The sequence below is a fragment of the Neolamprologus multifasciatus genome, chromosome 1 (genome assembly GCF_963576455.1).
Source record: "Neolamprologus multifasciatus chromosome 1, fNeoMul1.2, whole genome shotgun sequence".
Taxonomy (NCBI): Eukaryota; Metazoa; Chordata; class Actinopteri; order Cichliformes; family Cichlidae; genus Neolamprologus; species Neolamprologus multifasciatus.
The window spans coordinates 22270083-22289739 of record NC_140439.1 but is presented as its reverse complement, the minus strand read 5'-3'; the positions used below and the strand labels follow the sequence as shown (position 1 = coordinate 22289739).

Sequence of the window (19657 nt, the reverse complement as noted above, 5' to 3'; positions counted from 1 at the left end):
GTAAAATTTCATCTGAGCGACATTTCACACATATTGTAATCTGAGGCTATAGCTCATGGTGGTCTGGAGCAGTAGTTCTCCAGACTTTCTGAAGTTGGCCTTTGGCTGCTATTCCACTCATTTTCAGAATATTTGCTTTTGCTTATTTGTTAAATCACACCAGCCTATGAAAGACAATAAAGGCACCCTGTGTTAGATGCTTTTTGGGGGGGGTTTTCTTTAGTTGGCACTACAATTTTTTTTTTTAAAGATAACAATTTCACAGACATAAAAAACTGTATTTTTGCACAGAGGTGATTCTCTAGCTGAAGACTCATATCTTAGCAGTATGTTCTTAAAAAATGAGTAAAAAGTGGACAAGTGGAGGTGAAAATAAATAAGAGGCATTAATAAAAATATTTAAAAACAAACAAATACTATCTACAGCATTTGAAAGCCCTGTCATTAAGAAAAAGGAAAAAAAATTCAGGATAGACCTGACAGATGCATCTAGAGCTTCAGTTGATTGACCTACTGATCTACTAATCAGGAATAGTTTTAATGACATATTAAGGAAGGGAAACGGGAAGAAAAGGCCAAACTGTCCAAGAACCAGACCATAAATCAGCCAATCAATTAGTGAAAGGATGTAAGGAGTGATGCATCCAAAGTTGACATTTGTGGTTCAAATCAATATGTATGGCGATTAGAAAAGAAATACAATAGTGAAAGTTTTCAGTCATCGAAAACGGTGGAGGCTCTGTCATGGTTTGGGACCACATTTCATCTATTGGTGTCAGTCTTGTACTGTTACCATTTCCAATTTTTCTAGAAAATACAAAGAAACTTTTTGCATAATTTTATTGTTGTTATGTCTTAAAAGTTAAATACAAATCATTATTTAAAAAGTGAATATTCGCTTTTGAACATAGGGCTGAGTTCCAGATAAAACACTGGGTACACTTACACCCATCTAAAAAGCTTATCCAAATCATGGTCACAGGTCCCAGCAAGGCGAGAGGTAGTCAATCATCAGGCCAACACAGAGACAGGTTTAACACTCACACTTATAATAGTGGCTAATTTAGCCAGTTAATCTAGGCACCAGTCACCAGTTAACCTAGCATATCTTTGGACTGTGGGAGACATCAGCATACCCAGAAAAAACCCACGCCCCACACAAAAGTCTGGATTCAAATTCAAACCCAGGACCTTCCTGTTGTGAGTCAACAGGGCTAACTGCTGTGACTCTAGGCCACCTGTTGTGCTTTTACATGGAGCCTAAAATTCTGGAAGTAACTGGTTTAAAAGCTGAAATGCTTGACAGTTCAATCAGAATACAAATACTTTAACTCTGAGTGTGCTTTCTGTCCACGCCCTTGGTGTTTGCTTCCAAATTCAAACTCTTGGACACTTTACATCAACAGCACTGAAAACACCATAAATATGGATCTTCAGGAAGCTCGAGAAGAATGCTGCACGTTCGCCGAGGTCCCACAGTTCTGATTAAATGCATTTCATCACAAACCAGTGTTTAAAATCCCACCCAATTAAAAACATTAGCTCATGTAACCACAGGCTTTGAGCATGGGGATGTCGAAGAGGTTGCAGATGCCTTCTCTCTCATCCAGATCACAGGTGTAATCTTGTTTAGATGAGGGATGGAGACAAATGGAGCAGAGGAGAAAAAACGGTTAGGCAGATGTAAACGTGTAATTACCACATTCAATATGCAATAATTGTTAATAACTTTATAAAGATGAATAAAGTGTACTTACCTTCAGAGGACAAGAGCTTTGTGATTAGATTTGTATTTAATATTCCTACAAAAAGAAAAACAAACCAGACATCAATTTACAGTAAAATTATCTGACTTTAGTATTTTTAAGAGCGAAGACCGGCACTACCTCTGGGCGGCTCTGTTTGGTCCTGGCGTTGGTTCGATGGATCTGGTGCTGGAAAAAAGATTTTTTTTGAACAAACTGTGAGCTTGAAAATGTAGATACGTTAAATGTAAAGCCTGCATAAGCATGAAAGAAGGAACAGCCTGTCTGTATCATTTCCTCCTTTAATATTTAACGATACCATTAGTCACACAGCTTATTTAACTAAGCATTGAATCGACTTTTTCATGTTAGAATATTATGTGCTTTTTTTTTAAATTAACTGATTCCAGTCACATGGGGGAAAACAGTGAAGACTGTGGCACGATCCAAAGTGGTTGCTTCAAACACCAAGTCTGCCACCACGCAGGGTCAGCTATCATCATCAACATCATACACAGCAGTTTGTTGCCTTTTAAAAGTTTAAAAGTTAAAAAACTGTTGGATGAATATTAAAAAGGCATGGAACTTATAAAATGAAGGGTTTATTAGTTTTCATTTCTCTTTCAGTGGTGTATCCAGGAAAGATAACCGACTCACTTTTGGATTCATCAGTTTTGTTACTGACTTTACTGTTTTCTTCTCGCCAGGCAGACAGAGCTAAGCTGGCGCTCTGTAAAATTTCTTCTGCTGGTGGGACTGGAAGTACAACAGAAGCAGAGCTGACGGAGCATTTGTTTAGAAGGACGACATCTATGGGACCTCTGGCGCTTTTCAGATGGATCTGGTACCTTGCCGGGCAGTTCTGGACCTGTACAAAAGAGGAGGAAGCACACATAAATCACCCCCGTCTGAATTAAGGGCAGCAGCGGGAGTATAAAGTACAGTCGCTTTCAGTGATGCAGAACTTACAGCTTTGGGAATGGGGACATCTAGCTGTGTGCCAGGTGGTGCTTGCACTGCTAAAAGTGTGTGGCCTGAGAAGAAACAAGATGCAGACAAGTCAAAATATGATTTATATGTATTTATTCCAAAGAGCAGAAAGCACCATCTCAGGCTTACTGACTCTACTTTATTTTTTTAACTATATAAAAATATACTGAAGAAAGAGTAATTGCTTGAAAAGAGGGATTATACATCACCACAAAAGCAGTTGCAGATATCTTCATGATTCACATATGTCAGAGTTGATCTGAGTTAAGGTTCAACCTAAAATATTTTGCTATTCAGAAAAGAGATGTGATGGATTGTTGCACAGCATTTTCTGTAACAGCACAAATGCAAATGCAGCGTATCTGTCACAGAAACACATTAAATCTCATCAAATCTGCTAAAAATAATATCCAATATCTCATTTTCAGTTAAAGCTGGAAGCATAAAACATTTAGTACAAATACACATAATTCTGTTCCTACGTTGTGGTAAACAGAAGTAAACACATACACGCCCACGGACTATACTACAACTTTGATGTTTTTATTACAACATGCTGACATCAGCTTGTCTTTTGGAAATCCTCAGTAATGACATCGGTATTGTTTTCATAGATCATTTGCACTGCTGTCAGGATTGTTAATATGGAAATCTAATGTAGTATATTAATCATATTTGTGTCATTGTGAAGTCATATAATGGTTTACTGAAAAAATAATGTTTTAAAGAGCTCAAAAAACAAAGTGCTTACACCCCCCAATGACTAATATATTGCCCCTAAAGTTTGGAGATGATTCAATGGAACCTAAAACTTTTTCCTAAATCGGGTGACCCTGACCTTTGACCTTGAAGCATTCAATGCTTAAATTATGTATTTTATTGTCTTTACCCAAATGATTGAGGCAGAATTGGCTGAAATCTTTGGCTTCTGTGAGCTGTGAGAACTTCAACCTTTCATGACTTGTTACTTGATATGGTTTCACAAAAAGTTTTAACTCATTTTCACGTTTGGTGTGTCCTTCACCTTAACCCTGTTTTTACCTAAATGAAATCAGCATTTAAAAAAGATACCTTGAAAACTAAAGGCTAGGCTGTAAACAAACAAAACAGAAGCAATTACATACTCCCTACCTTCTAGGGGGAGAATAATGACTGAGCAATGTATTCAACAGTTATAGGAGAAAAGGATATTTTCTGCAGTCTTCTGTTATATTCTTGATGCTCTGTTCGACCCAGCGTTTCTGCTGGTCCAAAACACATTCCATTTGCTCCAAGCCCTTCACCTCAGACTTTAACTCCACCAGCCTGTTGGCTAATAGCTGTGTATTCTCTCCCAACGTGTGGCCTCTTATTCGTGGGGAAAATAAAAGAGAACATGTTAACTTTTACTATTATTTATGTTATGCTTCATATTCTTGACATATGTGCATGCACACAAGAGAAGAGTTAAAAACTCACATCCACTTTACGGTGCTCTTGGATATTTTCATAATCAGGCCGATGCCCTCCAGTACATTTGTGATGTCGTAGATTCGCCTCTTCTGTCCAACAGCCAGAGCCCTGACTGCCTGAAACAACAGGGGGAAAAAAGATGCTTTTTCTACCCCAGCCTCCGTGTCTGACACACACACACAGCAGTTCTTCAAAGACAATGCATCAGACCTACACTAACACCCCAGATGTGCTCCAGTTCTGTACTGTCAGCTGGTCTCCTTAGGGGTCAACAAAGTTGAATATCTGCCTCCGTCTCACTCTGTCTCTTCACACCAGTCTGCATGTACTCCTTCTTAGTTTTTACACTCACAATGTTAACAAAATCAAGCTGCTGTTCTTGTGGGGTTTAATGCACTTATTTATTTTTCCTGAAGCAAAAGCTTTTGCTTAACAAATGACGTGTAATTTTTAAATGTATGCCAAAATGTAGCCAGAACAATCCATGGACTTTAAATCAGAGAAAACATCTTAAAGAACTTTAAAGAAATCGAACCCTAAACCCACACATGGGGAAAGGACAGCCCGGGCCCCACAGATCATGCCAAATAAGGGCTGCCGCATGCTAAAACACAAACAAAACAAAGCCCAAAATTTAAAAATAAATAAATACGTGTAAAACTCGTGCTTAGGAATCTCAAGATGCAGTGTGTTTTTATTGCTATTTAACTTGGCTTCAATCCAGTTTGAATATCAAAAAAATGGCAACATACAGACTAATTTAAATGTCTTTTTAGCATGTTAGATGAATGATGTAATGTTTCCATTCTAACCTGTTACAATGTGTCAATTCAATTCAATTCAATTCAATTTTATTTATATAGCGCCAAATCACAACAAATGTCGCCTCAAGGCGCTTCATAGATACAGAGAAAAGCCCAACAGTCATATGACCCCCTATGAGCAAGCACTTTGGCGACAGTGGGAAGGAAAAACTCCCTTTTAACAGGAAGAAACCTCCGGCAGAACCAGGCTCAGGGAGGGGCGGCCATCTGCTGCGACCGGTTGGGGTGAGAGAAGGAAGACAGGATAAAGACATGCTGTGGAAGAGAGACAAAGATTAATAACAGATACGATTCAATACAGAGAGGTCTGTTAATACATAGTGAGTGAGAAAGGTGACTGGAAAGGAAAGACTCAATGCATCATGGGAATCCCCCGGCAGCCTACATCTATTGCAGCATAACTAAGGGAGGATTCAGGGTCACCTGGTCCAGCCCTAACTATATGCTTTAGCAAAAAGGAAGGTTTTAAGCCTAATCTTAAAAGTAGAGATAGTGTCTGTCTCCTGAATCCAAACTGGAAGCTGGTTCCACAGAAGAGGGGCCTGAAAACTGAAGGCTCTCCCTCCCATTCTACTTTTAAATACTCTAGGAACAACAAGTAGGCCTGCAGAGCGGGAGCGAAGTGCTCTAATAGGGTGATATGGTACTACAAGGTCATTAAGATAAGATGGGGCCTGATTATTTAAGACCTTGTATGTGAGGAGCAGGATTTTGAATTCAATTCTGGATTTAACAGGAAGCCAATGAAGGGAAGCCAAAACAGGAGAAATATGCTCTCTCCTTCTAGTCCCTGTCAGTACTCTTGCTGCAGCATTTTGGATTAACTGAAGGCTTTTCAGTGAGTTTTTTGGACATCCTGATAATAATGAATTGCAGTAGTCTAGCCTGGAAGTAATAAATGCATGAACTAGTTTTTCAGCGTCACTCTGAGACAGGATATTTCTAATTTTAGAGATGTTGCGCAAATGGAAGAACGCAGTCTTACATATTTGTTTAATATGTGCGTTGAAGGACATATCCTGGTCAAAAATGACTCCAAGGTTCCTCACAGTGTTACTGGAGGCCAAGGTAATGCCATCCAGAGTAAGAATCTGGTTAGATACCATATTTCTAAGCTTTTCAGCGCCGAGTACAATGACCTCAGTTTTATCTGAGTTAAGAAGCAGAAAGTTAGTGGCCATCCAAGTCTTTATGTCTTTAAGACATTCCTGCAGTTTAACTAATTGGTGTGTGTTATCTGGCTTCATGGACAGATAGAGCTGGGTGTCATCTGCATAGCAGTGAAAATGTATGCTATGTCTTCTAATGATGCTGCCTAGGGGAAGCATGTATAATGTAAACAGAATTGGTCCTAGCACCGAACCCTGTGGAACTCCATAATTAACCTCAGTGTGTGAAGAGGACTCTCCATTTACATGCACAAATTGGAGTCTATTAGATAGATATGATACAAACCACTGCAGTGCAATACCTGTAATACCTACAGCATGTTCTAATCGCTCTAATAGAATATTATGGTCAACAGTATCGAATGCTGCACTAAGGTCAAGAAGGACAAGCACAGAGATGAGTCCACTGTCAGAGGCCATAAGAAGATCATTTGTAACCTTCAATAAAGCTGTTTCTGTGCTGTGATGAACTCTGAAACCTGACTGAAACTCTTCAAATAAACCATTCCTCTGCAGATGATCTGTTAGCTGTTTGACAACTACTCTTTCAAGGATTTTTGATATGAAAGGAAGGTTGGAGATTGGCCTATAATTAGCTAAGACTGCTGGGTCTAGAGATGGCTTTTTGAGTAAAGGTTTAACTGCAGCCACCTTGAAGGCCTGTGGTACATAGCCGATTATTAGAGATAGGTTGATCATATATAAGATCGAAGAATTAATCAATGGCAGGACTTCTTTGAGCAATTCAGTTATGCAGTGTGTGGTCCTTCACTTACTTTAGCAAAGCTAGTATGGCTCTCTTAATTTAATATATATGAAGCAGAAGATCTGCATGTACAGTAACCAGATGATGATAGTATGTAGTAAAGTGTGACCGGTCGCCCCCTTGTGAGCCTTGAAGGTACTGCAATTTATTTACAATATGTCTGTGAAGGTTCTCAGTCATCTTTTTCTTTATTTTGCTTGAAGAGGTTTCACCTCTCATCCGAGAAGTTTCTTCAGTTCTAGGGTAAAATGGTAGAGAGTCCCAGATTTAAACCCTGTGGGAGTTTCCCCCCAAAGAGGGACAAAAGGACCCCCTGATGATCCTCTACCTAATCACATGAGCCAAGGTGTGAAAGCGGGTATAGGTCACAATCAGCCACGGTTTCTGGTGGGCTCATTGTGAAACCTAGCCCCACCCTATCATGTGATTTCCTGAGGTCAGATGGCCCAGGGTGTGAGTGGCAGTTAAGGCGTCTGGGACGGGATCTCAAAACTGGATTATAGATGGCAGACAGTTGGTATCGTAAGCCACCGCCTCTGTTCAAAGATAGTCGCTCACAGTGGACGTCAAGTATTTATTTATAATAAATACTTATAAATAAATAAGTATTTATTTATAATAAATACTTTCTTCTTTTTTTTAAATCAGTTAACTGAAATTATTCTTATAAGATTTTAAAAATAGAATGATATATTAATCTAAAAATGTAAAAGTCTATAACCTACAGGACAAGAGTAATTCTATTCCAAATCATCTCATGTAAAGTAAAACATGTAGAACATCTTTAACTTCAAATTTTCCGTCACAAAATTGGAGAAAATGCTGTTTTCATGCTTAATTCATCCTGGATTGAAAAAAATATCAAGTTCTACCACAAAAAGAAAGATAGCATAATCGGAATAAAAGAAAATCAAAAGTATCCAGATGACTTAGAGAATAATTTTATTAAATATGCACATTTTTCGATTTTGAGACCCACTGTGTTTACATTTAAAAAGTAAACTGAAGTATTTACTGTGCTCCCTTTATTTATGTACTCTGTGTTCCTAAACCTCTTGATGAAGGATCAGGTCAACCAGTAAATCCTCCGAGGACCAAAATGAAGTAATGAAAACACAAAGGAAAACTAGGCCACGGAGGCCTGAAGTTTAAAAATGGCAGGCATACAGTATAGTGTAGCACAAATTTAAAGTTTCAAAGCTATAAAATACTGTACAACACACAGGTATAATTTGATGCAACATGCTGGCCTAGGTGTTTACTGTACTGTGTGGGCTCACTTACGTCTCTCAGGTCCAGCTCGCCGCTTTTAGACTCTTGCAGTAACTGGACAAACTTCGTGGTGAGCACATGAAGACTCCTCTGACTCCTCTTGTATTTGGGGTTTTGTTCTGGCATGCTGGTGTCTTCGTCCGGGCTGTGTGGGCTATCTTCAGGATCCATAGCTGCTGCTGGGCAGGAACACAAAACAAATGAACCCGAGATGGGGCCTCTCCGATCTTTGAATGAGCCCGCCTCACACAGCTGCAGAGTTCCCTTCGAAATAAAATATTCTCAGTGTTTTCCGTGTATGCTCTCTGCCGTTGCTTTGTCGGGTTTTCGGGTATATCTTGTGTAAATAAGCGTTTTGGCTAATCAATAATGTCGAGCTCTTTAGATTTACATTCACCTTCACCATAAGTGCTACCTGGGGCTGATTTATTATGAAAAGACTGTGTCGGAAATGCAAAAAAATGTTTAGCTTTTCACTCGAAAGTGGCTGTTTTAGGAGGTGTAGTTTATCCTGCAAACTGGTAAAACCCTTTAGTTTTTCTAAAGATCACTTCCACACGAACACAAAAAGCGACGAGCGTAAGACAAAACAACTGTGTTTACCTTGATGGCTGGAGGAAGTAGCAGCGCAGAGTTGCTAACGTTAGCAAGCCCAACAACGACAGCCGATTTCAGTGTTTAAACTGAGACAAAGGTTTTGGCGGACAAGTAAATATATCCGTTCTTAACCTCTAATGTAAACACAGTATTTACATGGTAAACAACACCGCGCTAACTCTAGTAACAGTCTACTCCCAACTGTTTAGGCGCGGAGCATTCCGGTAGCTGCATTTACCTGCCTTCACAATAAAACCTAACCATTCGACCAACCAAAATAAAATCAGTCTAGTCGGACATCCAAAACCTGTGAATCACTGACAAAAATAGGTTTTCTGCGACTTTATCCTCGTGTGAAAAAGAGTGTAAAAATTAGATTTTGTTTTTGTTTTTGTTTTCAAAAACGTGTTTTCATTTAGCAAATTTCTTAATTTTCATTTAAAGATAAAATTTACAAGCAACACAGCAACAATGTGGACATTACGCTAGCATAATGGAAAAGATGTCTGCAAACATTTCATGGAAAATAAGCACATAATAAGTAATAATAAATGAACGTTTGCTGAATATCAATTTATTTAAATCTTGATATGAAAGGTGAATATGAAAACTTATCATCTATGCATATTAATGCGCTATTAATGGGCTATATACATGCTGCACACAATTCATCACAAGCCTGTAAATGATTTATCTTGAAATCTGCAGCAAAATCATATATAGAGGTTATAGATAATTATTAAGTACTGTAAAGTAATGTTTATACTTGCTCTCGCTTTATTAAAGGTATATTGACAAGGAAAAAAATTATTGTAGTCAAGCGATCTTTATACATATGTGCTGTAAGTAATATGATCATATGATAAAAATATATTCTCAGTAATTTAAAGACTTATTTAAAAAAAACTGTGACAAAGATTCTGAATGCTTGTTTAAAGTGGCTGCAGACGGGTGCAAACCCATTCCTTGTCACACTCCAGTCTGATAAAAAGAAAAAAATTTAGTATTAACATTTTTAATATTTATTTTTTTTCAATAAAACCTGAAAAACACATCTGGTATTTAAAATTGGTATTAGTGGAAATGCAAATGTGTTGTATGTATTTGCATTTTTATGTTAAAAACAGCAATTTATATTCAGTGATTGGAACCTGACCTTTACTTTGTAACTACAGCCAGCTTCATATCATCAACACCGGTCCATATAAATGTATATAAATGTATATTATTTACATTTTTATGAGTAAATAAGTCATTATATCCAGGAAATAATTATTTACGATTATTTACTGGAAATAATTATTTACAATTATTTACTGGATAATAATATTGTGTTATATAGATAAACCCAGATTTGCTATTTGAGAATGATAAAAACTTGGAGTCATGAAATCCAGAAACCTGGTCATGCTCCTTATCATTATAGGGATCAGATGTCCCACTAGGACTGTTTTCGGATTAGGGACTGTTATCAGGAACTGCACAGAATTCCCTTGTACCCCTTTAGTACTACGGCCATGTTCTACATTTTGATCAGCTCTAATTTGCAGAACCCCGCACAGCAGCTTTTAACCCTTGGGAGTAAATTTCAATTTGGTCACCCAAAATGTCTCTGCTGGGAATCCTTTGGCAGAGAGTTGTCATTTAACTCATCTGCTCTATTTCTACCATCCTGAAATGGCCCCAGGCACTTATCTGAGTAGTTATTTTTGAAGCATTTATTTAATACAACAAAAACAAAAACTGCATGTGCAAAAGTCACCACTCTAAACTGATCACACTGTGTCCCATACTCTGGGTTTAAAAGCTTTAACTTAATTCAACTTCCACTTTTACCAGCATCTTTCCTCTTCTTCTTTCAGCTGCTTCCTTTTGGGGTCACCACAGATGATCATCTGCCTCCTCTGCCATCCTCTTCTGTCACACCAACCCTCTGCATGTCCTCCTTTACGATATCCACAAATCTTCTCTGAGGTGTTCCTGTTTTCCTCCTGCCTGGCAGCTCTATATTCAACATCCCTCTGATGTACTCATTTTTTTCTAATCTTGTTCATCTTGGCCACTCCCAATGAACATCTAAGCATCATCAACACTGCCACCTCCAGTTCAGCCTCCTGTCTTTATGGCAGTACAAAACCACACCATATATCACTGCAGGCCTCACTAATATCCTATAACCCCCCCACCCCCCCTCACTCTTATGTCCTCACAAAGCACCCCTGACACTCGTCTTCACCAGCTCCTCCACTGTCTTTTGTTGTCACCGTTGTTGCTTTGGATATTGAGTACTATCGACCCGTTTCTTTTGTCCTCAGGCTTGATAGAGAAGACACAAACTCAGTGTATTCAAAATATATACTTTATTCAACAAAACCTTCCGGGAGGGAGATGTGCACAGCGCGAAGCCTCCTGCAAAATCTAATGCATTATGTTACGGATTCAAATATTGGGGATGGATACAAGAGGAAAACCCAAAATAACAACACTGGTCCGGCCGGGTCAAGTCAAACGATGATTTAATGAACACACGCGTGGGAGATGGACACCATACAGCAGACAGCATCAGATCTCAAAATGGTGGAGCCTTGATCAAACTCTTATAGCCTCTAGTGGCCCCCACCTAATCATAAAAGCCTAAACATTCACATTCTTTCTCACACAGCGCCTAAGCTACGACCTTGGCTCCCTGTTTATCTGCTCCTGCTAAGATGGGGCAGTATGTTCTGTTCTCTTCTAACCAGACAAATAAGGCGATGACTTTCTGTGAACAGTATTTCTTATAACTCACAGTATAATGCATCATAAAACAATATCATTCATTCACAATAAATCAGCAGTCTAATGTAATGCAAATCAGTTTACCAAATGTAATAGTTATCACCTTCTTCTAATTCAGGAGAATAATGCAAACTAAAACTACATAATAATTCACAATCTTTAATTAGGGGTCTAACATGGCATAAAATAATATTATAATCCGACAATTACCAACAGGATGAGTGTAATATACTCTACACCCCCGCTCCCAGTGGCGGTCCTAGCCTGTTTGGCGCCCTGGGCGAACATTCCCTCTGGCGCCCCCCCCCCCCCCCCCACACACACACACACACAAACACACACACAAAACATATTAAGGATTGTACATTAACATAAAACTGTTGTACACACACACACACGAAGAGAGAGAGAGTATGCATAGTATGCAAACGGCTACCAAACAGCCATCATAATTCGTCATACAATGAGAACAGGACAAATCAACAATTGACAATGACTAATTAATATTAAAATCTGTAACATAATGTATTGTTTGGAGTTTAGTCTGTTACTGTTACTACTTTTACCATTTCTTCTTGGAGCAACTGTAACCCACATCATTTCCTTAGGGATTAATAAAGTATTCTGATTCTGATTGTTTCAGGATGACCTGCCATTATCCAATCACACATCTGCTTACCTGTATCTTTTGCTCGTTTCTCCTCCTCTTCTTTTCTCTTTTTTCTAAACTGAGGACCTGATGGCTTTGAACTTTTCTTGTCCATCTTCCATTGGTTTTAACGTTGCACTCCAGTATGAACACAAATCCCCCAACCCGAGGATCAGCACAACATAACCTAACAGACCTACACCTTAGTTCACAGAATCACTTTGTCTAAGGTTTATTTCTGAGATTTCACACAACCCTGGATTCAAATCATGAATACATAATGGGCTTGGATTTACAACATTATAAATGAAATGTGCTCTATTTGGAAGCAGCCAGCCCCCTCCCCCTTCGACGGGTTGTGTGTGAGACTTTAAATCATCAAACTGTAAATTTTAAATTGTTATTGATCCCTTTACCCCGAGTCCTAAAGTGTATGTTTATTTTCTTACTCTTCTTATATTTATTGTTTGTTTCCTTGCACTGCTGTAACTGGAGCCTCGTCGTCTCGTCTCTCTATAAACTGGACTGTATGTAGCGGAGATGACAATAAAGGTTACTTTGACTTCAGCAGCGAGCAGGCGCACCGAGGGCTCTCGCGCTCACTTTTCGTGTATAGAATTGGAAAAAACATCGGTGCAAATTATAAGTCTGTATCAGGATGTCTGGTGTTTTCGTGTTTGTTGGTTTGTTTTTATTTTGTTTTATTGCGAGTTGGTTATTAGACGCTGCTCCAGCCGGTCAGAGAATCCCCCGCCGCCCCGCCCTCTGGTCTCTGCGCCGCAAGCAGCAGGCGCACCTCGCAAACGAAGGACGCCCTTACTCCCAGCAAATGGGCGATAGAAAACCGATCGGTGCCTGTGCCATTCCCAATATGCGCTGGCTGACGTCGGGGCAGCATGAGTACGAGCATTATTTATTTTTCGCCGATGCCCGTGATGCCGCCCCCCACCACGATGCCGCCCCGGGCAACTGCCCGTGTCGCCCGTATCTAAAACCGCTACTGCCCGCTCCCCACGTCTGGCACTCACGGCCCGAAGATCGTCTCCTGATATTATCATCAGCACAAACATGAGACTTTCTGGAAAGTCTGCACTAAAGATCCTGTTTATCACAATTTCATGTCGCCAAGCAGTCTAATGACCTAAAACACAGTGTATAAACCCTCAAAGCTGGCCTTTAATATTACACTTTAATATTACTTTAATATATACTTAGCAAATAGGCACTTGGATTATATTTTATAACAGTGCTACTAAAAGTAAATATAACAAAATTAAGGTAACAAGGAATCGTTTCAGCCCTTGTCAGATTTGTCATACTTAGGCGTATTTGGGATGTCTACTGCATTCGAAAAGCTACATTTTTATTATTATAACTACTCTGAAAAATAGAGAATGTCCTTTATTTACAAAAAAATAACAAAGAAAAAGCTAACAGTGAAACTACTAAAAACTAAAAGTTAGTTTAGTTTTTCAACAATAAAAAGTAAAACTGAAAACGAAACAAAAAACTTAAAAAAACAACAACAACAACAACCAACAACTGTCATTTCAATTATTCACACCTGTTTCTAAACTTCAATATTTGTGTTCGACAGCGCCATGTGAGTCATGTGACCCACCCCGCCGGTCATATGACGTTCATTTTCCTGCGGAGCTGTAATTGAGGAAGTTGAAGTGAACGCTTCTTCCTCTTTCCTCGCCGAGCGCAGGGATTTATTTTCGGGGTTCGTTTTGTGTTTGAGACATGACCCGGGCTTCAGCCATGCTCGGTGGAGGTCTGCTGCTGTGTTTGCTGGCCGTGTTTCCGCTCGGCTCGCGGGCTGAGTACCATCCGGACGAAGTGACGCACTTGCCCGGAATGACGTTCAAACCGAACTACCGACAGTGGTCAGGATACCTGCAGGCACGGCCTGGAAAGTTTCTCCATTACTGGTAAGAACCGGTGGTAAATGCGCCAGAAACGTCGTCAGAGCATGACAGGTTGCCCACACCGCGGTGGTTTCTGTGAGCAAATGCAGTATATATACACTTCTATTTCTTTATAATGAGACACGCAAAGCTTTCTTTTTAGCCCCACACACAGAATATAAACAACTTTAGCAAACTTTTACCTCTTATACTAATTATCTGCAACGGGAGCCAGATTAAGTTTTCAGTTTAGAGCCCAAAAGGGAAAAGAATCGGCTCATAATCAACTTTTATAATAATATTAATTACAACTAAGTACATCCTTCACGTTCTTCCCACTAATACAGAGTCTATTAATTACCCCTGAGTGTATATGGACCACCTACATAATAATATATAATAATATATACTTTTCCCCTAAACCCACCTGCAGGTATGTTACAGCTTTCAGTCTTCCTGCAGGATTTTGGAGTGTGTCTGTGGGGAATTTTTGCCCATTCATCTAGAAGAGCTTTTGTAAGGTCAGACACTGTTGTCGGAGGAGATGACCTGGCTCACTGTCTCAGTTCTTGTTCATCCCTAAGGTGCTCTGTGGGGTTGAGGTCAGGGCTCTGTGCAGGCCTTACCTTTATGGACCTTGGTCCATCCCGGAACAGAAAAGGGCCTTCACCAAACTGTGCCTACAAAGTTGTCTAAAATGTCTTGGAATGCTGAAGCATTACAATTTTCCTTCACTGGAACTAAAGGGCCCCACAACAATCCCATAAAACAATCCCATCACATTATTGGATTCAATAACTAAGCGGTACACCTAAATGCTTCTGTTGCTTTTGTCCACATGATGTGTTTCCTTACGTAGTTCATGTAAGCCTGGTAAACATGACTTCATGTTTGCAGCAGCACCTTGTGTTATCTTGAATCAGAAAGACAAACCAGTTGAGCAGGTTTCTTAAACTTAAACACCAAATCACTGAGGAACTTCAAGAAAAGCTTTAGATCACGGATTTTGATGCAGACAAACAAAACTGTCCTTGTGGTTCTAGCTTGGGTCTTATCTGGTGTATGAGTGGTGTCAAAGGTTTTCTGAGCTCAATTATTGTATTGGCTCTCAGGTTAAAGTGCATTGGAGCAATTGGTCCTTATTATACTCGTTCTTGCCTGCAGATCTACTTTCACTATTCACAAGAGATTATCTAGTTAGTTGGAAAGAGTAACTTTGAGTTTGTGATAGCTTGTGATTTCCTGCAGGTTTGTAACTTCTCAGAGGGACCCAGTCAAAGACCCTCTGGTGCTCTGGTTGAATGGAGGCCCTGGCTGCAGCTCGCTGGATGGGTTCCTCTCAGAGAATGGACCATTTCATGTGAGTTTGCTCACTGTGTGCATAACTACACTCGTGCACTGAGTAAAGTGGATTTCAATTGAAAAGTCTTGAATCTGATTTTCAGGTAAATGATGATGGGGCTACGCTGTACGAGAACAAATTCAGCTGGAACAAGATTGCCAATGTGCTGTATGTCGAGTCTCCTGCAGGTGTGGGATATTCCTACTCTGATGATGAGAAATATGCAACTGATGATGACCAGGTGAGTTCAGTGTGTTAAATAACCAATGCAGATTTTTACAAAGGAAGAAAAAGTGATTGTGAAATGTGAAAACATGTGAAATGTTTATCATAGGTTGCCCAAGATAATTACAAAGCCCTGCAGAATTTCTTCTCCAAGTTCCCAAACTTCAGTCAGAACAAGTTCTTCATCTTCGGGGAGAGCTACGGTGGAATTTATGCACCAACGCTCAGCCTCCTTGTGGCCACGGGAAAAGCCAAAATAAACTTTAAGGTGAGATGCTTCATCTGCCTCATTTCCTTAATGTAGTTTCATGATGAAGGAGAAGTTGTTCCTCTATATTGTGCCCACTGACGTGGTTTAAAGTGACGCATTTGCTTGTTTCCAGGGCTTTGCAGTAGGAAATGGCCTCAGCAGCTTTAATCTCAATGACCAGTCATTGATCTACTTTGGTTACTACCACGGCCTCTTTGGAGAAGAGTAAGTTTTGCCAAGGTTTCTTGTTTTATTATGAAGCAATGGTGTTTATTGTTTGCATGCTCCATTACACACGAGATGAATTCTCTTGAGTTGATACATAAAAAAAAATATCTGATCACTTAGATTATTTTTCCTATTAAAGTCAGGAGCTGGGAAGCATATTAAAATTTTTACATTTTAATATCATTCTTCATATAAAAATATGACAGAAGTAATCTGCCTTCAAGTTAAGAGATCATTTGCACAGAGCTGATGCAGAGCTGTTTCTTGTGCAGTTTGTGGCGTGACCTGAACATAAATTGCTGTAAGGATGGGACCTGCAATTTCTACAACTCCAGTTCTGAGACATGCACGATACTGGTAACGTGTTCACTGTTGCCTTAATCAACTGGGAATTTCTCATGTTGACTTCAGAGTCTTTCAGACATATACTTCTTTGTCTCCTTTACAGGTAAACGTGGCCTTTGGTCTCATCTATAATAGTGGACTTAATGAGTACGCTCTTTACTTGGATTGTGAAGGTCAGAGAAGATCCAGTAGAGTCTATGAGAGGACCATGAGTCTTCTGTTTAGGAACTACAGGAATCACCCACATACACACAAGGTAACCCTCCAAAAACAAGTTTTCGTGAACTCCATGTCTGTCCTTCACTTGTCCTGGGTTTTAATGATAATGTTTATTGAAGTTTTCAGCACAGAGAAGTTCCTCCACCACTCTGGGTGAAGTCCCACCCTGCATCAACAGCACAGCCCAGATGAACTGGCTGAACCGAGGTGACGTGAGGAAAGCGTTGCACATTCCAGCTATCCTGCCTCCCTGGGATATCTGCAGGTACGGTAAATAATGAAATCTTCTGGTTATTGCAAAATTGGTGATAAATAATGTTATGTGTGCACCTCAAGTCCTCTTTGTTGCAGTTTTACTGAATACAGTGGGATGCGAAAGTTTGGGCAACCTTGTTAATAGTCATTATTTTCCTGTATAAATCGTTGGTTGTTACAATAAAAAATGTCAGTTAAATATATCATATAGGACACACACAGTGATATTTGAGAAGTGAAGTTTATTGGATTTCCAGAAAGTGTGTAAACACATGACTGTGGCTCTCTAATGGTGGGTTGTTCCTCATCATAATAATAATAATAACAATAAACTCAGACACTGAGGCTTCTATATGTATACATCCTCACATATATCAGCATTTCTGCCAATAACAGCAAGTTCAAATAAATCCTGGTGTGGACGGTGGTGTTGATGGAAGGCGAAATGAAGATTAAGTTTCACTTTTTAAGAAATCTAAACCTTTCTCAAAGGCAGTATAACTTGCCAGGGCCCTCGCATTTAAAGCATTATCTTAGTTCAGTTCAGTTCACTTCAGTTCAGTTATATTTATATAGCACCAAATCAGGCAACGGCCTCCTGTTGTTGTACTTTTTTTTGTAAGGTAAAGACCCTAAAATAATAGAAAAACCCAAACAATGAGACAACCACCTGTTAGCAAGGACTTGGTGACAGTGGGAAGAAAAAACTCCCTTTTAACAGGAAGAAACCTTCAGCCGAACCGGGCTCGGGGAGGGGCGGCCAGCTGACGCTACCGATGGGGGTGAGGGGAGGAAGACGGGACAAAAAAAGCACAAATGAATAACTAATGACTGAATGCAGAGTATGATTGTAATTAGCATGGTGTGATTTCCGTGATGATAAATATGTATTTGTTGCAGTGATCAAGTTGGAGCGCAGTACAAAGTGCTGTATGCAACAATGAAGGACGTGTACCTGAAGCTGCTCTCTCTGGGCCTCCGTGCGCTCGTCTATAACGGAGACACCGACATGGCCTGCAACTTTCTGGGTGACCAGTGGTTCGTGGAAGATCTCGGCTTGAAGGTAGCTTTAATTCTACATTCATAAATTATACTTTTTCACACCAATTACAGGCACTACTTAATTGTACTAAAATGTTCTTAGGCAACCACTAAATACCAAACCTGGATTCATGAGGACCAAATTGCTGGCTTTTATCAGATGTTTGGAAACATCACTTTTCTGACTGTTAAGGTAAGCATTAATGCTTTTGCATTGTCGATTTGTTTTATGTGAAGATGTCGCAGTTACTCAAAATACTGCTTTGATCTGTTTCAGGGTGCAGGTCACATGGTTCCTCAGTGGGCTCCGGGTCCAGCTCTCCACATGTTTCAGTCTTTCATAACAAATTCCCCTTACTGAGTCGGAGAATGTACTTTTTCTTTATTTGTTATTGTTGTTCTCAGGGAAATAAATTTGAGATGTAAAAATGACTCTTTGGTACTGCACTTGTTCATTTTCAGTTACCTCCACTTTTAATAGGTCAAGGCTGTCAGCCTGGCTCTTGACAGAACAAATGGAGAACACTTTCTTTGTTTTTGTTTTTTGTGGGGTGGGGCGTGTCCAAAAGTTGAATTCATCATATTAACAAAGAAATGAATAACCCATAGTTATTAAATGGTTATAACTGTTTTGCCCTCAATCTGTTTTTATGGGTGAAATTTGTGTTCGTTTAGATTGAAGTTAACAACTGATTTGGTCACAAACCTGCTCCAAAGCTGCTGGTTCGTGTGTATTTTTACCATTTTTGTCAGTAAATTCGGGAGCTACTTGTGTATAAAAGAACCATCTGCATCCTGTGGTTTCTGCAAAGCTTCTTCTCATTGACTCAGACAGATCTGAGTCCAGTTACTTGATGCTGAACTTTAATAAAAGTATATAAAATACTGTCTGTGGCACTTATGTAAATGTTTTTTTTTTTCATCCTTATGGTTGACGTGTTAATAAAATAACAATATAAAAGGATTTTTTTTTTTTAAACGTGTTGTCTGATGATGCCTTAACTCCGATCAAAAACTGTAAGTCGAAGTAAATTCAATGTCTTTTATTACATTTTTTGTTCAACTCATGAGATTTGAGCAGTCTACATTTATTCACATGCTTTAACTGCACCTCATTAATAGAAGTAGCATTAAATGTTCACTAAAATATTTCTACCAAATCTTCCCATTAACATATTTTCAAGTCACTTTTATGAGACAACAGGGACATGATTGTGATTAGCAAATGCTTTGTTAATCAGTGGCGTAAATGCAGCTGATCATCAATAAATTAAGTTTGACACACAAGTTAAAGCACCAAACCATAAAAACACAATGATCATAACAATGATTGTCTAAAAAAAAAAAGTATCCCAGCACTTAGTATTTTAAGAAATTTTCATTTTGTAGTTTTTCTTCACAATTATGATAAATGTGTCCGTCCAGCAGTCTCATGTAGCATACCCGTGTTTCTGACAGTCCCTTTTTTCTGTTTTGTCAGTTGTGTTCACAAAAATACTTGCTGGGTTTCATTAAACGGGAAAAATATAACTACATAAACATGAAATCACCAGAGTCACAAAAAAAACCAAAACATGTACTGCAAAAATGGTTATTAAAG

At 39.2% G+C, this 19657-nt stretch overlaps 2 protein-coding genes across 4 annotated transcripts; one reads left to right on the top strand and one right to left on the bottom strand.

The window, feature by feature from the left end:
• Nucleotides 1-341: 341 nt before the first annotated feature.
• Nucleotides 342-9055, bottom strand: LOC146525734 (transcription factor E2F5-like). Of its 3 annotated transcripts, none has more exons than XM_085155538.1 (10): nt 8822-9055; nt 8231-8394; nt 4194-4303; nt 3927-4082; nt 2945-2988; nt 2715-2779; nt 2403-2613; nt 1887-1928; nt 1758-1802; nt 342-1624 (listed from the first exon to the last, which is right to left on the bottom strand). In XM_085155538.1, exons 2-10 carry the CDS (start codon nt 8387-8389, stop codon nt 1539-1541), a joined length of 918 nt encoding a protein of 305 aa, XP_085011664.1. In that variant the 5' UTR covers nt 8390-8394; nt 8822-9055; the 3' UTR covers nt 342-1538. The 3 variants fall into 3 exon arrangements, with proteins under 3 accessions (XP_085011664.1, XP_085011661.1, XP_085011654.1); XM_085155535.1 differs by having other exon boundaries at nt 343-1624; nt 1887-1934; nt 8231-8397; nt 8822-9054; XM_085155528.1 differs by having other exon boundaries at nt 343-1624; nt 1887-1934; nt 8822-9053.
• A 4814-nt stretch (nt 9056-13869) lies between these two features.
• LOC146525733 (lysosomal protective protein) lies at nt 13870-19630 on the top strand. Its single transcript, XM_085155486.1, has 11 exons — nt 13870-14176; nt 15401-15512; nt 15598-15735; nt 15829-15987; nt 16103-16194; nt 16470-16554; nt 16646-16798; nt 16881-17026; nt 17917-18079; nt 18161-18250; nt 18335-19630. The coding sequence occupies exons 1-11, from the start codon at nt 13989-13991 to the stop codon at nt 18416-18418; spliced, it is 1410 nt and encodes a 469-aa protein (XP_085011612.1). The 5' UTR covers nt 13870-13988; the 3' UTR covers nt 18419-19630.
• Nucleotides 19631-19657: the final 27 nt, after the last annotated feature.

Bases quoted from the DNA above. Each gene is read 5' to 3' on its own strand.
- LOC146525733 (XM_085155486.1), top strand. From the start codon at position 13,989: ATGACCCGGGCTTCAGCCATGCTCGGTGGAGGTCTGCTGCTGTGTTTG. The intron at 15,988-16,102 runs GTGAGATGCTTC...GCTTGTTTCCAG, and splicing joins AAGCCAAAATAAACTTTAAG to GGCTTTGCAGTAGGAAATGG. The intron at 16,799-16,880 runs GTAACCCTCCAA...TGTTTATTGAAG, and splicing joins ATCACCCACATACACACAAG to TTTTCAGCACAGAGAAGTTC.
- LOC146525734 (XM_085155535.1), bottom strand. From the start codon at position 8,389: ATGGATCCTGAAGATAGCCCACACAGCCCGGACGAAGACACCAGCATG. The intron at 1,803-1,886 runs GTAGTGCCGGTC...TTCTTTTTGTAG, and splicing joins CCAAACAGAGCCGCCCAGAG to GAATATTAAATACAAATCTA. The intron at 1,625-1,757 runs GTAAGTACACTT...CATCTAAACAAG, and splicing joins AAAGCTCTTGTCCTCTGAAG to ATTACACCTGTGATCTGGAT.